Below are 17,532 nucleotides of genomic sequence, written 5' to 3' on the forward strand. Positions count from 1 at the left end.
TAATTATCTATGCCATCAAAGGTGTCTTTTTGAAATTATTTGAAATTGCCAAAGTTATTTCTGTAGAGCAAATTCTAAAGTATTACTGAATAAAGTTAAAAAAGATCCTAAATACTTGCAAGCTGATGCTAAATATTTATTAAGCATAAATAAATAATTTTACTTCGCCCCTCCACCATACAATAGATTTTGCTGCCAATGTAAATCACAGCAAACAAATTTTAATGAGGTCAATGAACCACAGGAAGAATGCAGTTACAACTAACTTGTCATCTGCAGGGGATGTAAAGAAATCAGATAAATACTGGCTTTATAATCATAAATTTAAGGTCTTTGCTGCATTGGTTTATATGGAGAACTATCTGTCCCTCCAAAAATAGCATTTATTCCAGAGCTATGTAACTTTTGGGCGTGTTAAATTTGAGTTGGCCTTTGAGAGGCAGACACTGCAACGCATATCCCTTCCCAAGATCTAATGCTGTGGTCCTTGGGAGCTGAGATAGGGCAGCTGTTAGGAAATTCCACCCCTAGAAGGAATGAGAGAACTTGAGTCAAACATGCACTTTTTATTTCACTAAGATCAGAGAGACGTGTTGTCAAAGGTCTCGAAGTGAGAATCTCTTCGGAAAAGTACGACTCCTGTTACTTCTTTGAACTGTTTGATGTTCATATGTGGGTACTCATTTTAGTGAAACTCGGCAAAGGTAAAGGAGACAGCAATTCCTCATTTTATTTAATGATATCAAACCCAGGTTCATTAAATATATTCTGGGTGATTGCTGTATCCTTCATCTTTATCATGTAGGACTCCCTCCAAGTTATTTTATGAAACCTGCACGATTGCCCCAAAAAGACGTGGAAAATTCTGTTGATTTCTTGATGGCTGGCTGTTGTTGACTTTTGTTTACTTTTCCAATCATTTCAATGCTCTTCCTGCCTCGTTTGTTTTCAGAAGCATCCGGTGAAGTGCCCAAGGGTAATGCGATTGCCACAATCGTTAACCGAAATCCTGTTGAGCCAAGCACTTCCGTGGTGCAGGCAGTTCCCATCATGCAAAAGGAACCAATGGCCAACCAAAACTTCATCCCACCTCTGAACCCAGGGCAGCAGCCTCACCCCAACGTCCCGTCGAATCAGGCACAGGTAAATCAGTCAGTCTTTGAAACACTCAAATTGAGTAGTTTGAGGCGTGGCCTGTGTGTGGAATTTGAAAAGTAACAATTGTCCACTGGATGAGTTTATTGATAAGACTAGTTTTTGATGTATTTCCTGAAGGTGCTGAATACATCTCAACCATACTATTAAACTTTTCTAGTTGAAAATTGTTACTATCTTTTCTTTATTATAGCCCAACACTCAAGTGGGGTCAGGGCAATCAGCTTGCCATTTGGTAAATCCTAGGAGTGTAATTCTGTGGATACCAAAATTTTAGTCCTATTATTACAGCATAAGACTAGGCTATACCCTGGTGCAAATACGGGAATGTTATGATTAAGTGGAAATGATGGATGTAAAATTAATGTGCTTTTATACTAAGTACTATATTGCAAATCAAATGAAATGGAAAACTTGGGAATCAAATCTGGATATTTATTTTTTCATATGTGTCTAAATTTTATAATAATATTCATGCTAAATGTCTTTTTCATTATAAAATTCAAATATGTCTCCCTAATTGTCATCTCTTGCTTATTTGCCCAAAGGCAATGGAGGAAAGGTATTATGTCATTCCATGCTAAAATATTAGCTCATCACCCATGGCTATTGTGGTTCCAAAGGAAATGTTTAAAACTGGGGAGCATTCAGACTTTGTTTGAGCAGGCAATTTTTTTTAATACCGCAATGCCTCATTAATAAAAAATTCAAGAGACTAAAAAAATTGTTTTCAAATGCCAGGGTCAAAAATTAATCAGCTTAAAAAATTTCCTATTTTTTATATTGTTTCTTATTGTTTAAAATTGTTTGGCTATATTTAGGCATAAAGAAATTTTAGCAATATCAATTTAGCAAAGAAATTGTTGAAAAAAATGAGTGCCTAATAATGAATGAGCAAAGGATTGCCTTCATTCCTGTTGCTGAACCCATTGCATCGGAGCGGCTTATTTTTTCAGAGCACTCACTGAAACATTATCTTCATTCAATTGCTATTTTCCTGCAATTAGAAATCACACCCCGAAGTGTGTGCTCATCTGGCCTCGGTTCCATGGGAAGCCGATTGGACTGGTTCCGTCATCTGTGGTATGGTGAGGCCCTCCCTGATCATTGCTTATGGAAGAGCATCCATCCTTGGTTGAGCTAACATTGCTGTGGTCGACTCATATTTTCTTTTGAACAGTCTTTAAGGTGCTACCTAATTATTTTTGTTCAAATCATCGGAAGTAGTTGGAGTGCTTAATTTTTCATTCAATGGTTTCAGGCTTGACCTTGCTAGATCACATCTTATGAGTAACTTGATAAAATTTCCACAAACTTGACTAGGTTGTAGGATGACGCATTTAGACCAACTATATTACTGACGAAATGAGCAGACTAAGAGCTTGCTCGCTTGGGTGTATGATTTTCAGCTGCAAGGGAGTAATTCACGGAGGCAATCCTTTTGTCCATGCCGACCTGCTTCACCTCGATGAACCATGGTGGGCAGTTGGGCATTTATGTGGAAGTTGACGGCAACTCATTATTTATCCTCTAGCTCTTGGCTGCTCGGAGGAAGGCCCTGATTGCCTTGAAGGCAGCGAGGGGTCAGAATCCTGCGCAGATGCCCGTGGGCCGGGGCATGGCCATACGGGGCATGAGGGGCGGCATGGCAAACCAGCAGCTGCGATCCAACAACTTGGTCACCTTGGGGAGCGCACCGGGTGCGGCTGCAGTCCAGCAGGTAGGCCAGAGGATCAGGATCTTTCGAGGGAAGGATGAGCAGGGCCAGTTGGTGAGGAGAAAGGTTAGCTGAGATTTAGTGCATTCAAATTATCAGCCCATGTCCATCATTTAGTTCGGCCCCAGCCTGACACTGGGGAAACAAACATTCCGTTTCATTCATCAACCGCACAAGAGCACCACCACCATTCACCACTGTCGATTCCATTTCATGATTACACGTTGACAAAGTTGTGAAAAAACATGAAACAATGCATTTGATGTGGACGACATTTAAGAGATAGTTAGGCATTTCCATAATCATTGCCTTAATAATTTTATTTTTGAAGAATTAGTTTTATTATTTGTTTGTGCATTAAAAATCTTGCTTAATAAATCATGTGGCACTGAAGTTATCGTCTTCATAAACTGGGAATAATAATGTATGATGCCATTTTAGTTTTCTAGAGTTGGATCACATGTTCACTGTTCTTCCATTTGAGATGTCTTGTTTAAATCTTCTCCATGCTTCATTGCACTATTCATGCACTTCCACGCATGGGGAGGACTTGATTCTGTAATTGTTTGTAGCGCTCCATAATTATGTACCTCAGTGTGTTGTTTTAATCTCTGATGAGTGGTTCCAGTGGACAAGAGCAGTTTTGCACCTGCTTGCAAATTTTGGTGAAGAACTTGGTGCCTAAATGATGATCACAAATGTGTTTCAAACAGGTTCCCATTCGACCTGGGGGGGCCGGACGAGGCACTGTGTTGGGTCGAGGCCAAAGTGTTGAAGGGAGTCCGCAACCAGGGCGACCCACCGCACAGGGAAGAGGGCAGGGGGTGGTCAGTAAGCAGGGTCAACAGGTAATGCCCTCCTCCGAATTTCTTCCCGGCACAATGCTCCTGTCTAATCATGTGTGTTATTTGTTTATGATTAAATTTCCTCTAATCAGTCAATCTAGATATTTAAAATTGGGTTTTGCAATCATTATCAATTCAGATTCATGAGAAAGTTTGAATGCAGTCTAGAAGGTTTTTCTAGGGATCTGTGAATCAATAATTCTCCTTTGAATTGAGCGTCATCATACCCTCTTTAGTCAAAGTTGAGTTTTTAGACCACAGTTATCGTAGTCATATTTGTTATTTGCATATTAATTTAAATAACATCCTCAATCATGTCAACTGACCCTTGGAAAATTTAAGAAAATTTGGCTCCCAACTGGAAACAAATTGAAAATTAAGAAACTATTATACATAATGTTAGAAAATAAATGTAATCAGTGAAGAGAATCCAATAATAGTTTATTTATTTACTTAAGCCACCCCCCACCCCCATACACCTCTTTGGTGGATTGTGGGGTGTTTATGTCGATGTCAAAGTCAATATTCTGGATTAGCATATATACTCGAGTTTCATTTAACCTATAAATACCAAATTTTAATGAAAAGGAAATCTAGGTTTAATGTGTTCAGGAGAGGTGCATTTTAGCAAGTTAATAAAAATGTTTTTTTGAGGATGTGAGTTTTGCTTAATCAGTGAAGAGAATCCAATAATAGTTTATTTATTTACTTAAGCCACCCCCCACCCCCATACACCTCTTTGGTGGATTGTGGGGTGTTTATGTCGATGTCAAAGTCAATATTCTGGATTAGCATATATACTCGAGTTTCATTTAACCTATAAATACCAAATTTTAATGAAAAGGAAATCTAGGTTTAATGTGTTCAGGAGAGGTGCATTTTAGCAAGTTAATAAAAATGTTTTTTTAAGGATGTGAGTTTTGCTTCTTCTACGAGATCGCTCTCATAAAATTCATTGCCAATGCCAACATGTTCTGGTAACATCAAATTTATGACTTTCTTGAGTGCACAAAGTACTGTTGCTAATTCCGCCTGCTTGTTTGAAGTGCATTGGTGAAAGCAAACAATTATATGAGTACCGTTTGGGCAGTCATTCCACTCATTGCTGGCCCAGGTGGCGGTGCAGTAACGTCCTCGTCTGCCAACCCAGAGGCCGCGGGTTCGATTCCCGCCTAGTTAGTTTTTACTCCACCTTGGGCTTGGGTGTATGTAACTGTCAAATTGTTATATCAATGTTCAAAGTCCAATGCAAAGGTCGAAGTGCTAAATAGTAGGACTAATGCAAAATAAATAAATTCTTAAATCGAACTGTATTGTGAAGCTTCCCAAATTGCAAGGCTTAACCATTTTTTGTACATATCTTACGGAATTCATCTACCGTAAACTTTAGAAGCTATGATTTGGCCGGGAGTTATGTTGTATAGCATGTATTTTGAAATCAGCCATCGAAATATTGCATCTAAACAATTTTGTGTACCGTATATAGTTTGCGTTTCAAAATGACTGTCTTTTTATCCATTCTTGTTGAAGAATATGTGAGCATTGCATCAGCAGATAACATTTTTTGCTCATTTGCATGTATTATGAAAAATGCAAAAAATACTAAAAATAGAAACAGATTATTGTTTATTTCATTAAACTAATGACAAGGTTTTAATTTTGCTGCGTACCATACACAAGTTAGTAGCTTTCTGCTTTTCAAGCATTTTGTCTGGATTTGAGGCAGGACTTCCCAAGCGCCACATCTTGCACCATCCCCTGCTTTCTAACTCTCTTTGGCTTTGCGCTTGGTTGTACGTGGTAGTAGCCGTGGTAAGAGGCCAACAAGAGTTTGATGTTCACAGTTTTATGTCCAAAGCCATTTTTTTTGTAATTTTGATTTAGTTTAAAGAAATATTATTTTTTCCACAAATGAAATCCCTCCACATTCCATAGACAAGAAATAGTTTCTTTTAACTAGTCAATCAGTGACAAAAATATAAAAGTCATAATTAAGTGGAGTGGAGTTGGAAATCATTGGAAGAAAGACGATTCAATGCCCGGTTGAACTTACTAAATCAATTCAGAACAGCATGTTTGAGCACCAAGGTCTCGCAAATTAATCCCACTCCAAAATATACTGGTTGCTTGGATCATGAATATAAAATTCAGGAAATGGGCACCCGAACTAGCAGACTCAAGGACTCCTTCTTTCCACGGACAATAGGGGATAGTTACTCGAGGGTTAGAGGAAATAAAAATCCCACCTACAGTGTAGAGAGTAATTAGTTTTACTCAAATGCATGCGCTTTCCCTAATCTCGTGTGTTTTGTTGGCAAATCCCTTCCCGCATGACCGTTTTGGGCTGTCATTTAATGAATAGAATGCTCAGTACAACACTCCATACCCTTTTTTGTTGTGTTTTCCAGCTCCCTCCCTCGGGTGACGCCACCCACTTCCAGCAGTGGGTGTCACATTCCCTTCCTGTGACTTAAGGGCCAGGACCACGAGTTTCTTGGACATAAATCAATAGAATTTCCCCCTTCTTACCTTCCAACTCTTCACTCATTAATTAATGGTTGTGGTCATTTTTATTCCCTCCTTTTTCATTTTCCTAAGAACAATTTTATTGGTTTAAATTGGCACTTTGTTGAACTAAGTTTTCAGCCAGCATTCACATTTGCACGTCATTTGGAGGTGTTTCTAGTGAACATTTTTTCCCTCCTCCCATTGTCTTCCTTATCTTCCCGTACACGCATACCCTGGTGCTTGCACCCCCTGCTGGACACCTTTTGGGTGGATTGCTGGGTATTTATGTAAATGTGGAAATGAGATGATGCCTAAGTAGAGAAGTCAACTGATCATAGTGAATCGGCGAGTGAGTGAAAATGGTGGCTTTTTTTATTGCTATGCTTAATAGCGCAATGATATATGTGATGCTGCCCTTTTCATTTCTTCGTTGCTTGAAAATCCTTAAAATATATTTTCATTGGGGTGAAATTACTCTCTAAGTGGCAGTCAAAAATATTATGGTCCCTCTGGTATGTTTTTTAGAATAGCCATTGACAGACATGATGCATAATTCGTAATCAATCATCAGCATATAATAATCTCAATCAGCGATGAAAAACCCAAATTTTTTTTACATTATTGTTTATAAATACCAATTGCAATTATATCTTTTAATCTGCATTATTGTAGTGACTTTAAGCCACGTTATCATTGCACATTGTTTCACTACTGATGCCTCAAATGTCGATGTTGTTTGAATTATCTCCTTTCGTATGCCATCTTACATGTAGATTAGTTAACGCCTTATCTGACTCTTGAATTCCTCGTGAATGTGATCAATTATTATGACAGCAGAAGTGGAGCAGTTCAATGTAGTCCCGTATCATCATTGTATTGATATTGCTGACTGCTGATGTGTCACCCCTTCCCGTGTGGATGGTGGTTGGCATTGATGATTGGAAAGGAAGCGAGGAATAATTAAATGAATTTATTTTACTACCAATTAGGTCCAACCACCTGGAGGGCAGCGATTGGTTCAGATGCTGCCACCACAGCAGCAGAATAACGTTCAGAATCAAGACGCAAAAGTCCAGGCAAACAAACTCCAGAGGGTGGTGAAGGTCAACGTGCCCACGCCAAGCCAACCGGTGAGACAGTTTGAGGACACGCCTTGGGGTCATGGAGAAAATATTGCGTTCTCCCATCGGCTCATTTCTGTGGAATATGCACGGCATGTTCTCCATTCTAATGTAGCACATTCTTATTCAATTGTTTCTGGCTCAACCTTGTGGAAATTCATTTTAATGAAATTAAGAATACAAAGTAACTTTCCACTGTTCTTTATTAGCGTACACAACCGGTTTCAACGCTCAAGCGTCATCATCAGGTACAAAATAAATCAGGAGAAACAATTCAATAACGATTTATTGTTTTCAATAACGATTTATTGTTTGAATACCTCTCCCCAATCCTGGAAGTACCCCTTTCCCTCACAGATTGACCCGACAAAACCCCCCTACCCCATAATGAAAGGAGAAACTTTGTAATTCCACATAGATTTATTCGACGGACGACCTAGGTTTCGACGTGGCACGTCATCGTCAGGTGATTCCCCCTACCCCACCCCACCCCACTCGAAACCAACCTAGCACCTGTCCTGAAACTTAACACCCCTCTTCCCCCTCCCCATCAACGCCAATCGCAACCCCACTTTCTTTCCCTTCCTTCTCCCCCCCCTCTCTCACCCACCCCTCCTCTCCCTCATGAATGGTATATAAATGAACTGCGTCTTGATTTATTTTGTACCTGATGATGACGCTTGAGCGTTGAAACCGGTCGTACGCTAATAAAGAACAGTGGAAAGTTACTTTGTATTCTTAATTTCAATAGCACATTCTTTGCGTAATTTCTCATTGTTAGACACAGTGTCAAGGGCAGGCACTGACTTCGGTCCGAGTCATTATTGTGGAACTCTTCCCCTCCCCCACACACACCTTCACCTTCAAGGAAGACCACGTGGAATCCTCATTTCGAAATTCACTCGCATTTATACTCACCAAATATAAGATTTCCAATTGTAGCCTTAATAGGGATTTGAGATAAGCGTAAGAACTTGGTTTTGTGAATGGCTCTAATGGTTGCCTCATGTTCAGTGTGTGCCTCCCTTACCTCAGGAGGCTGTCGATTGGGTCTCTCTACTGCATTACATCTGAGAGCTCAGAATCGATGGCATTGCTATCTTGTCTTGACTCTTTTCTATCTAATTCACTGAGCAAGCGTAAAAGGTGGGGCTGGAATGAAACGCTTGTGCCCTGCATAACTGGCCCGGGTCTGGCTCCGAGCCGTCCTCCACACTCCTGGACGAAGCCCTGCATTCAATTGGATAATGAATGACATTATGTGGCTCAAGCATGATCAAGACTTCATAATAGATCCAGCAATTACAGCGAAGATGCTGCTTCCCTTTGTATTATTTCTATTGGTATTGCACGTTGGCCATGGACTATACAAATGGCAGTTAAATATATATGGTGCTATGAAGGTTTCTTTTGCAAGAAATGGAGGGAAAATACATGATATATTAATAATTAACCCTCGAAACTTTGTTGTATTTGAACACTTTGGCCCAGTTTCACCAATGGCACCCCTTGATTTGATTGGCGATTTAGTGATTTTGTTTCACCAGTGGAAATTGGCATTGACCAAGATCCAAGGATCACATCACCATTCAAGTTGATTATAGAATCGAGAATCAAACAATATGACAGAAAATTTGTCATCTTCTAACAAAAGAGAAAGAAGTTGTGCTATAATGAATCCCTACAGGCTTGTTAGAGGTAACAAAGAGATTAGGGCGGTATTTACTCTAGTCTTCTTAAGTTCAGGAAATACATTGAAATTCAATAACTGGAATTCAGACAATTTTTCGTCGAATATCTCCATGGTGCGTTCAGTCATTTGATGCTTCAAGGTCATCAACAGGCGGTGCCTCTTCTTTTGATAAGTGGGTCATTCAATAAGTCCCTAGGAAAAAACTCATTATTTTGGGTAGATTTTTTTATTTTTTGGCATAATCCCTTTGTAGTTTGATGCACCTTTCTCAGTATTTTTCAAACTTTTTTAAGCCATCCTGAAGGTAGGATTTCAGAAGCTCCTTAAAATGGGTATCTTCATTGATAATAACTTCCTCGTTCAACGTGAATCGTTTTCTGCTGAGCCATTTTTTTTAAGTTTGGAAATAAAAAAAAGCACTGGGGACCAAATCTGGTGAATGTGGTAGTAATTCTTACGTTAAATCTGTAATATTAGCCATCGAAACTGTGGGGGTTGTGCACCCATGGATTGCCTTGTGAGAAGTGAATTTTTTCTTTGTCAAATGATGAGTTTTATTTTTTTTTTGTTTAAATGATGCTAAAACAATGCGTTACCCTCTTTGTTTATTGTTTGTCCTTTTTGAAAGTAACTCGTGTAGATGATTCTGTGTGCATCCCAAAAAACCAGGGACATCACCTTGTCAGCCGATATCACGTGTCTTTGCATTCATCGGTGTTGGATGACATAGGGCAATACACATTGGTCATATATATATGTGTATATGGTAATAGAGGAAAGATAAAAGTGGATTTTGTCATTTGGGAGTCAGAAGAGGTCCCTATTGTCCACAAAAGTAGACTTCCGACCATGAGGATGAGCCGAGTGGAAAAAGTGGCATCGTTACGTATTTTAAGGCATTCCCCATTTAAAGAGATTGCTTAGTCGGTTGATTTTTCCAGGGGCATTTTTGTTAGAGGAGTTTTACAGTCCTTGTCTTGAATGAATTTATTAATTGAAATAAATAATTGAAAAATTATTGGAGGGTAGAATTTCTTAATCGAGCATATCATACTTGCCCGAGCCTTATTTCTGCTCAGGAAATTGAAATTATATGTGAGTAAGGACTACTTAATTAATGCCTACTATGCATTCTTTCACTCACATATTACTTATGGCATTAGACTTTGGAGCCATGCATCCGATATTAAGCTAATCTTGGTGATGCAGAAAAAGGCAGTCCGTACCTTATCTAATTCATGTCCACTTGAACACTGTAGACCTCTCTTTTTAAATTTAAAAATTATGACTATCTACAATTTATATATATTCTATTCATTAGTTCATGTAAAAGAAAATACGAGTAGGTGCTCCATTAGGGCTGACGTTCACAGCCATAACACCAGAGCAAAGTCTAATATGGATTTTCCATACTGTAGGCTAGATAGGACTTACAAAGTTGAAGGTCAACCCGTCAAATTGTTTAATATGCTTCCAAAATCTGTAAAGTCAGCCCGTAATGTAGTGTTCCGCAGGGTCCTGCGTGATTGGCTTACCTCCAATCCTTTATATTCAATAGAGGAGTATTATGAGCTCAACTTTACTAGCCTAAAATTACAAGGTCTAGCGTGAGTAGAATACTAGGTGTATGTATGCAAATATTTTCAAATAAGTATTTTATGTGATTGTATATTGTGCTGTATACTATATTATCTATGAACAACTGTATGTTCCTAAATGACGACATCTACCATTTGTGAATATGATTATAAGGTGAATAAAGTATATTATTATTATTACAGCCTGAGTTGGAGAAAATTGGGGCTGTACAAACTGTTCACTGGTAAATGTGATGTTGTTTGTTGATATTTTGTTATTTGTTTATCTCGTAGCAACCCCAAACAAGGAAAGTTGTGGTGCAGGGGGTAGGTGGTGCAGGGGACTGCATAGCTCCCGAAGGTGGTGTTGCCTCGGGGTCGGTTGTCGTGGAGAACCTGGCCATGTCCACGACCGAAGGAGACCTGAAGAAGATGTGCTCGACTGTGGGGCGAGTGAAGGTGGGTTAATTTAAGAATATTTATTGCTCCCAGGACTAAACAAAGTGAAATATAGGACAAGTCAGAGAACAAACAATCAGCTGTTTCAGTTTGCCAGAGACTCCGGAAACTCTTCCACACTATGATAGCATTTATCCATGAGAAAATGCTTGAGATATTTGTTAAAGGTGCCCCTAGAAGGAGGAGACCACGGCCTGGTGGAGGAGAGTGGAAAGTTTGGATGAAAAGGAAGTCTTCTTATATTTAGCAGGAGAAATGTACATGTGCAACACTCTGTCAGGTATTATGCCCAGGTACATGGGCATTGTCTCATAATATCCTTAACGTACATACACAAGCAATAAATATACAGGCAAGGTAAAGTTAGAATTTTCAATCATTATCAAATGAGGTTTGCCAGGGGGGTATTTTTGCTATATACCTAATACATCTTTTTTGCATTATGAAAACTCAACAGAAGCCAAATGAGGCCCCACTCACTAGATCAATAGACATAATCTCTCTCGGTGTTGTGATTATTTTTGCGTGTAATTGGCAGTATTTGCCTTGCAGAACTAATTTATTCATTGTTGCTTTAAGAAGTCTTTTGGAAATTGGGCACTGAGATGCTTGAATGGTGATGATTCAGAAATATTACTGAAAGAGGTGTAAAGCAGCATGAGGGGGAGGGCTCTCATCAGGACGTTCCTTGGGAGCGCGTTTCCCTTGTTGCCACATCCGTTCCTTGGGTTCCCCAGTCCTGGCCCACGTAAGTGCTTGCGGTTTTGATAGCCTTTTTTGTGTGTTCAGTGTGAGAGATAAAAATTAGAATTTGTCCATATGTAAAGGGATGTGGAAGTCCAGGGGTTGAGCGTTAGACTACTGATCGGAAGGTCTGGGTTCAACTCCCGGTTTGGCTTCTGGGCACCCTTGGCTTCATCCAACTTGTGATTTTTTTAGTACCAGAACTACTTGAGAAACCATGGGCAGCCCTGAAGGTACCCTACCCTGATGTGTTAGTTTAACATGCCATTGGGCTTAGTATTGGGGGCACTCAATCCTCACCTATCAAAACGACCTTAGGGTCGATTACTAAGTTTGATGGTCCATATGGTAGTGCAGAATTCAGAGGGGAAAAAATATCTCTAAAACATTTGTAAAGGTCGTTCTGATGGTGCGTTGGCTAGTGCTGTGGCTTCCCACCAAGAGGGCCCAGGTTTGAATCCTGGAGGCAGCAGATCTTTTTCACTGGTGTCTGAATCCCTACTTGCGGAGAGCACTTTAAGTGAGTACACCATCTGCCGGACGGGACGTTACGCTGATGACCCCTTGGCACCTTTCATTAAGGGTAGGCTAATGCGGGCACCAGGTGTTTCTCCATCCTTCATTCTTTCTCATCCAGTGAAGGATGTAGTTAGCAGTAGTGGGAGAAATGCTAGAAATCATGCAACCAATTCAATGCTATGGATAAGTACTGCAGGAATATAATATGACCATTAGCAAGAAGAAAACTGAAGTCTGTGGATGATAGAAATGGAAGACAGATATTACTATTGAAACTGGAGCAAGTGGACTCCTTCATCTAGGTGGACAGCAGTAAAACTTCGGATGGATTAAGGTTCAGCGGCGTCAATGAAGGAGGCCTGAAGCCAAGAAGGCTTTTATGAAGAAGATGTAGCACTGCTCTGTTCAAAGGACCTAAGGTCGCAAACAAGGAAGCAGTTTGTGAAAGCATTCATATGGGGCATGACATACTACGGATCAGAGACATGGAGCATTGGAAGAGTAGATGAGCAAAGAATAGAAGCAGCCTTCGAACCATGGCGTTGAAGAGGAGGAGGCTAAAGATTAAATGGACAGAAAAAGGGAGGTGCAAGAAAGTAAAAGGAAATGCATAGAAGAGAAAAGGGGCATTAGGAGAATTCCATGCCAAAGGAAAAGAAGTTGATGGATTGGACTCGCCTTGAGGGAATCAATGCTGAATGGTGAAAATTGGTTGGGGCTGTTGTAATTTTACCTTCAGGTTAAAATACTGATGATGATTAATATTTGTTTTTGCTCACTATTGACATAATATATCCAGTACATTACATGGTCAATAATTTCAGGTGATCGCAGTTGCTACATCAGCTTTTTAGTTGATACTCCTTTTTTAATTCTTTAGACAATGGCAGCTATTTGTTGTCTTGATTTCTGTGATGTGATGATATTTTAGAAATGAATGACCTTTGCTGTGTTTCACAAGATCTCCTGTTTGGAAATCCATGTCTTGTGTTTTGGAAAAACATAATCTAGGAAGCTCGTGACTTATTCGCGGTGATATTCTCTGTAAATGTGTACAAGAGGGATGTTAACGAAGGGTGATGACTTGTGTGGTTGATGTACATTTCTTCTTTCCTTTGGCAGAGCATCCGAATGGTTCCCGGCATGAGAAGTGCTTGGGTGGAGTTTGCTCACCCCACGTCGGCTGCGACATTCTGTCAGCGTTACCAGCGCAAAATTGTTGATCTGTCAATGATCACTGTAAGGTTGGCCAACTCTTGAGCTGTGCTCGAGATTATTCATAGTCACGTAACTGGGAAGATGATTCCCAATCTTCTTCCTCTTTTGATCGGGGAGGCGTGGTGGTGTGAATTCTGTCTTGCAGTAAAGGAGTCACGTGTGGGCAGTGTGTGCCATGATTATTGAATTTCCACGAGAAGAACCTGTATTGCCCCGGGGGCTGATGTGGAAGTTCATTCATGTCTTGCCTCTTTACTTCCAATCAACTTTGTCATTTGTGCACGCACTTCTGCATTTTGAACTCTGCCACATGCATGAAATGTCCTCTGGCCACTTTTGGTGGGCCTTCCGAAATCCCTCACTCTCTAACGGTCCTGACCAACAGATTGTATTATTTATTAAATATCTACCTGTGCCTTCGGTGGGTATGGGAGAGATTTTCCATGGTCTCCTTTCAATGGTCGAGATTCTCAGACTCCACCTGCCCAAATGGAGTTTTTCATTCATGGAAGTTTGATGCAATTGCCAGATCCTCTCCGTGGTACCTGTTGTCATTGGCTCATCAATGAGTACTGTTCATCCAGACCTTCTAGTCAACGCCATGGAGTATAGAAAGGAATGCAGGTCTGGATATGGGATAACCGAAGAAATAATAGCTCCCGAGCCTTCTCTCGTGAGAGAAGATATTGTTACTCTGTTCGTCATAGTTTGTTTTTAATCACCTGCTACTTCTTTCGCTTCATCATCAATATTACATTTTAGCATTGTGGCTGGAAGTGTTCAGACGATAACTAGTGTAAATGCCTGCCTCTGAGAATTCTCATCTCATTATGCAGGGTTCCCGTTAGTTATGAGAATATAGACTTTGGTATTAAAACTCACTCATTACACTAGGTTTAATAATGTTAACGTCCCATATTTATCACTGCAGCGTCCTTTTCAGTCTTTTCAACTTTGAGGTATGGTTTTGCTTCCACCTGTATTCTTCACTTAACCAAGTACCTCTCGAATGTCTTCATTTTTTTTTACCAAGTCTTGTTATTGGCTGAAAATGTTTGAGTATCTCGTTCACCTCATGCTAATTTTTAATCATTTCAAAAGTTGCCTGCTGCTACTCTTGAAATATTTTGCATAAATCATAGAGCGACAAGTTTTGAAGGATATCTATTCCATTTGTTGAACGATATCTATTCCATTTATGGCCTATCTAAAAGAACTTGCTTTGAGATGAGTTTTCTTAAGCTGGCAGTTAGTCCTTTTGTCCGTTAATGCTAACCTTTAAGCAGTAATTGAATTATGGCTGGCGTAGTCCGGTTAGTAATTCAAATGTATTTAAGGCAGTTTGATTGAGTGAACTCTTGACTGAGAAAGAAACTTAGTGGAAAGAATGTAGATGTTTCCTACAAATGAATGTTGGAAGAGTTCTAATTCTATTTTGCTTAGTGATGTTGTGAAAGGAATCATGCGTGGGAATAAATGTGAGATGGAGTATTTATCTCAAAAGAATTCGATTGTTAATTCAACCCCCCGAGTGTGGCTTTTTGCCAAGACGATGCAATTTTCAAATGTTTTGCCTTGGTTTACCATTGCCGTCCAGAAGCCAATCTAGAAAATTTTGTTAAGAAAAGTCATGTCCCTGCTAGAAGTAAACCCTTGTCCGGCATGAAAAAATTAGTCTGTAACAGCATTTGCTGCTCTTCAATCCAATTCGTTGGATGTGAATCTTGTTGGTGATGGAAGATGATCGTGTGTATGTTGGATTTCCATAAAAAAATCCACCTAATGTGGAATAAATTGTTAATTTTTTGTTGATTACTTTTTAATGTGACCTTCATTGGGTCATGAATTTTTAAGGATTTGTTGTTGCAAATCCGTTGTTTTTATTGCCATTGTTTATGGCATTGGTAATTTTTTTACTGCTGTTACCTCAGTGCAGGTGGTATTATTTTTAATGACTAGTGGTATTTTTAGGAGTTCTCCCTGTTATCAGATGGTGGTTGGGTACTTTTGTACTAGCCCACGCCATCACCTGAGGTCTCTTGAAGCCAGATTATGTGATAGCATTTGCTAATGTCAAAGCTACTGACAGTATTAGATATAGTTATTACATGGGGGGATCATGTGACCTCACCACTTTTTGTTAAACTATGGCTCTGGAATTGCTCTTTTCATTCTCCAAATTTACATCTTGACGCCTATGGATCCTGTCGAGAATGAGGCAGTAATTGGAGAATTTGTGGGAAGAAAGATGTTAAAGTCCAAGAGGCTCCAGAATGGTGCTGGCATAAGCTGTCACAGTAATAGAAACTTTGTTTGAGAAACTCTAGGGAACTCGGGAAAACTTCCTGTACGTGTGATATCATGTTCCGTGTCTGCTAATCTAACCATAGCCATGACTTTCCTTCAAAACCTTGTGCTAACTTGCGTATTTAGTCTTCCATCTTGGGCACTCAAACTCAGTGTGTCAGAACTGCCGTTTCGTAGTTGATAACTGAGCAAATGAATTACAAAGACTTCTATGACCGTCCACTCTATAGTGATATTAATGTCTCTTTCTCTTAAGCAAAGTCTTGTGCCAATTATTTTCTGCAGTTGTAAATTTTTAATAATATATCTGTTTCTTAATTTTCCTGTTGTCACGATGATATTTTTATTATTTTTTTAAACTCTTGTTGCGTCTCGTTATTTGTTGATCTTTTGTTTTGTTTTGTATGTTCTCACAGACTTTTATTTTGTTTCATTTTTAAGCTTTGCATCATCTTTTCTGGAGGCATTCAGCTTTTACACTGGATTTAGATTGTATACCATCCTTCCTGCAATTAATTAATGACAAATATCATATTTTTTATCGAAGTAAGTGAAACGTACATCCCCAAGTCATGTTCGAGCATCCTGGATCGTTGTGTTTTCATTGTTTGCACCAAGGCAGTTTCAATTTTTGGTGGCTTTTAATTTTGTGCTAGGTGTTATCATGACCTTTATCATTCCACGTAGCACACATTGTATCAAACTGTAAAAAATGTGGGTCATTCAATAATTCCTCTAAAAATCCACGAGATGGCACTCATGGTGTCGGAGAAGTTATGCTTTCGGTAAACCTCATCTCTTATTAGGTTTCTGTTTTAACCTTTGGCTATTTTCATCGCTTGGTTTCATTTTCGTAGGCAATTGAAGCAATAAAAACTTATTTAGAAGAATGGGAAAAATGATTTTCATGTGTTAATTAAACACGTTTATTTAAAATGACTTAACACGGAAAGAGATCATAGCCAAGATGAATGAAGTTCATTGCACATCTGTGCCTGTGTTTATGACTGTTAACAACAGGGTAAATGAGTTTAAACTAAGCCATACGTCCAGAAACAATTAATATCATTTTCAATGTTCAGTGGGAGTGACTTCTGCCAAAATGATTGCCACTATCCCAATATGCCAATATATATTATATGGTTTCAAGTGACGAAGGAATCAAAGTTGATGAAATAGTTGAGGCCGCTGGCACATCGCATTGCAGTACAGTATTTCCAATTTGCCATGAAAAATTGCTCTCGGTGGAGAATGAGTGTGATCGTTTGATTGATAGAGAGGTTGGTTTGGCCCTTAATTATGGTATTCCAATGAGTCTCTGCATAGATCCATGCCTGTATGTGATGCAGGTACATGCCGGACTCAAAGTAACAGTGGAAAAAGTGGATTTTCTAAAGCCAATCTTGCTCCAAAGAAGGCGAAGACAGTGAAATTGGCCAGTAAGATGACGGCCATGATGAGAAACTCGAGAAAAACTCTTCTCATTTAAACTGAAAACATAACCAAAGAAATAAATTCTCTTGCATTACTGCATTGAAAGGGTGTCCACCAGTGCGTTTTCTATGGTTAAAATTAAGGAATTAAAGTTCTACTTGTCACAGCACCCAACGTATTCACCTTATTTGACCCCCAACGACTTTTTTTTATTTCCTAACTTTAGAAAACATAT

At 39.3% G+C, this 17,532-nt stretch overlaps 1 protein-coding gene across 2 annotated transcripts in view; it reads left to right on the forward strand.

Moving 5' to 3' along the window:
- LOC139696778 (RNA-binding protein 33-like) overlaps positions 1–15,301 on the forward strand; it is a 33,317-nt gene extending 18,016 nt beyond the window's left edge. The window contains exons 8-13 of one of the 2 annotated variants that reach the window (XM_071595615.1): positions 953–1,143; positions 2,690–2,938; positions 3,586–3,720; positions 7,215–7,355; positions 10,911–11,075; positions 13,461–15,301. In XM_071595615.1, the coding sequence (XP_071451716.1) occupies positions 953–1,143; positions 2,690–2,938; positions 3,586–3,720; positions 7,215–7,355; positions 10,911–11,075; positions 13,461–13,598 (1,019 nt within the window). In that variant the 3' untranslated portion in view covers positions 13,599–15,301. The remainder of the gene's footprint in view (positions 1–952; positions 1,144–2,689; positions 2,939–3,585; positions 3,721–7,214; positions 7,356–10,910; positions 11,076–13,460) is intronic. The other variant, XM_071595616.1, reaches the window with a different exon arrangement.
- Positions 15,302–17,532: the final 2,231 nt, after the last annotated feature.

Source organism: Hetaerina americana, unplaced genomic scaffold, assembly GCF_022747635.1.
Source record: "Hetaerina americana unplaced genomic scaffold, ioHetAmer1.1.p SCAF_7, whole genome shotgun sequence".
In the NCBI taxonomy this organism is placed as follows: Eukaryota; Metazoa; Arthropoda; class Insecta; order Odonata; family Calopterygidae; genus Hetaerina; species Hetaerina americana.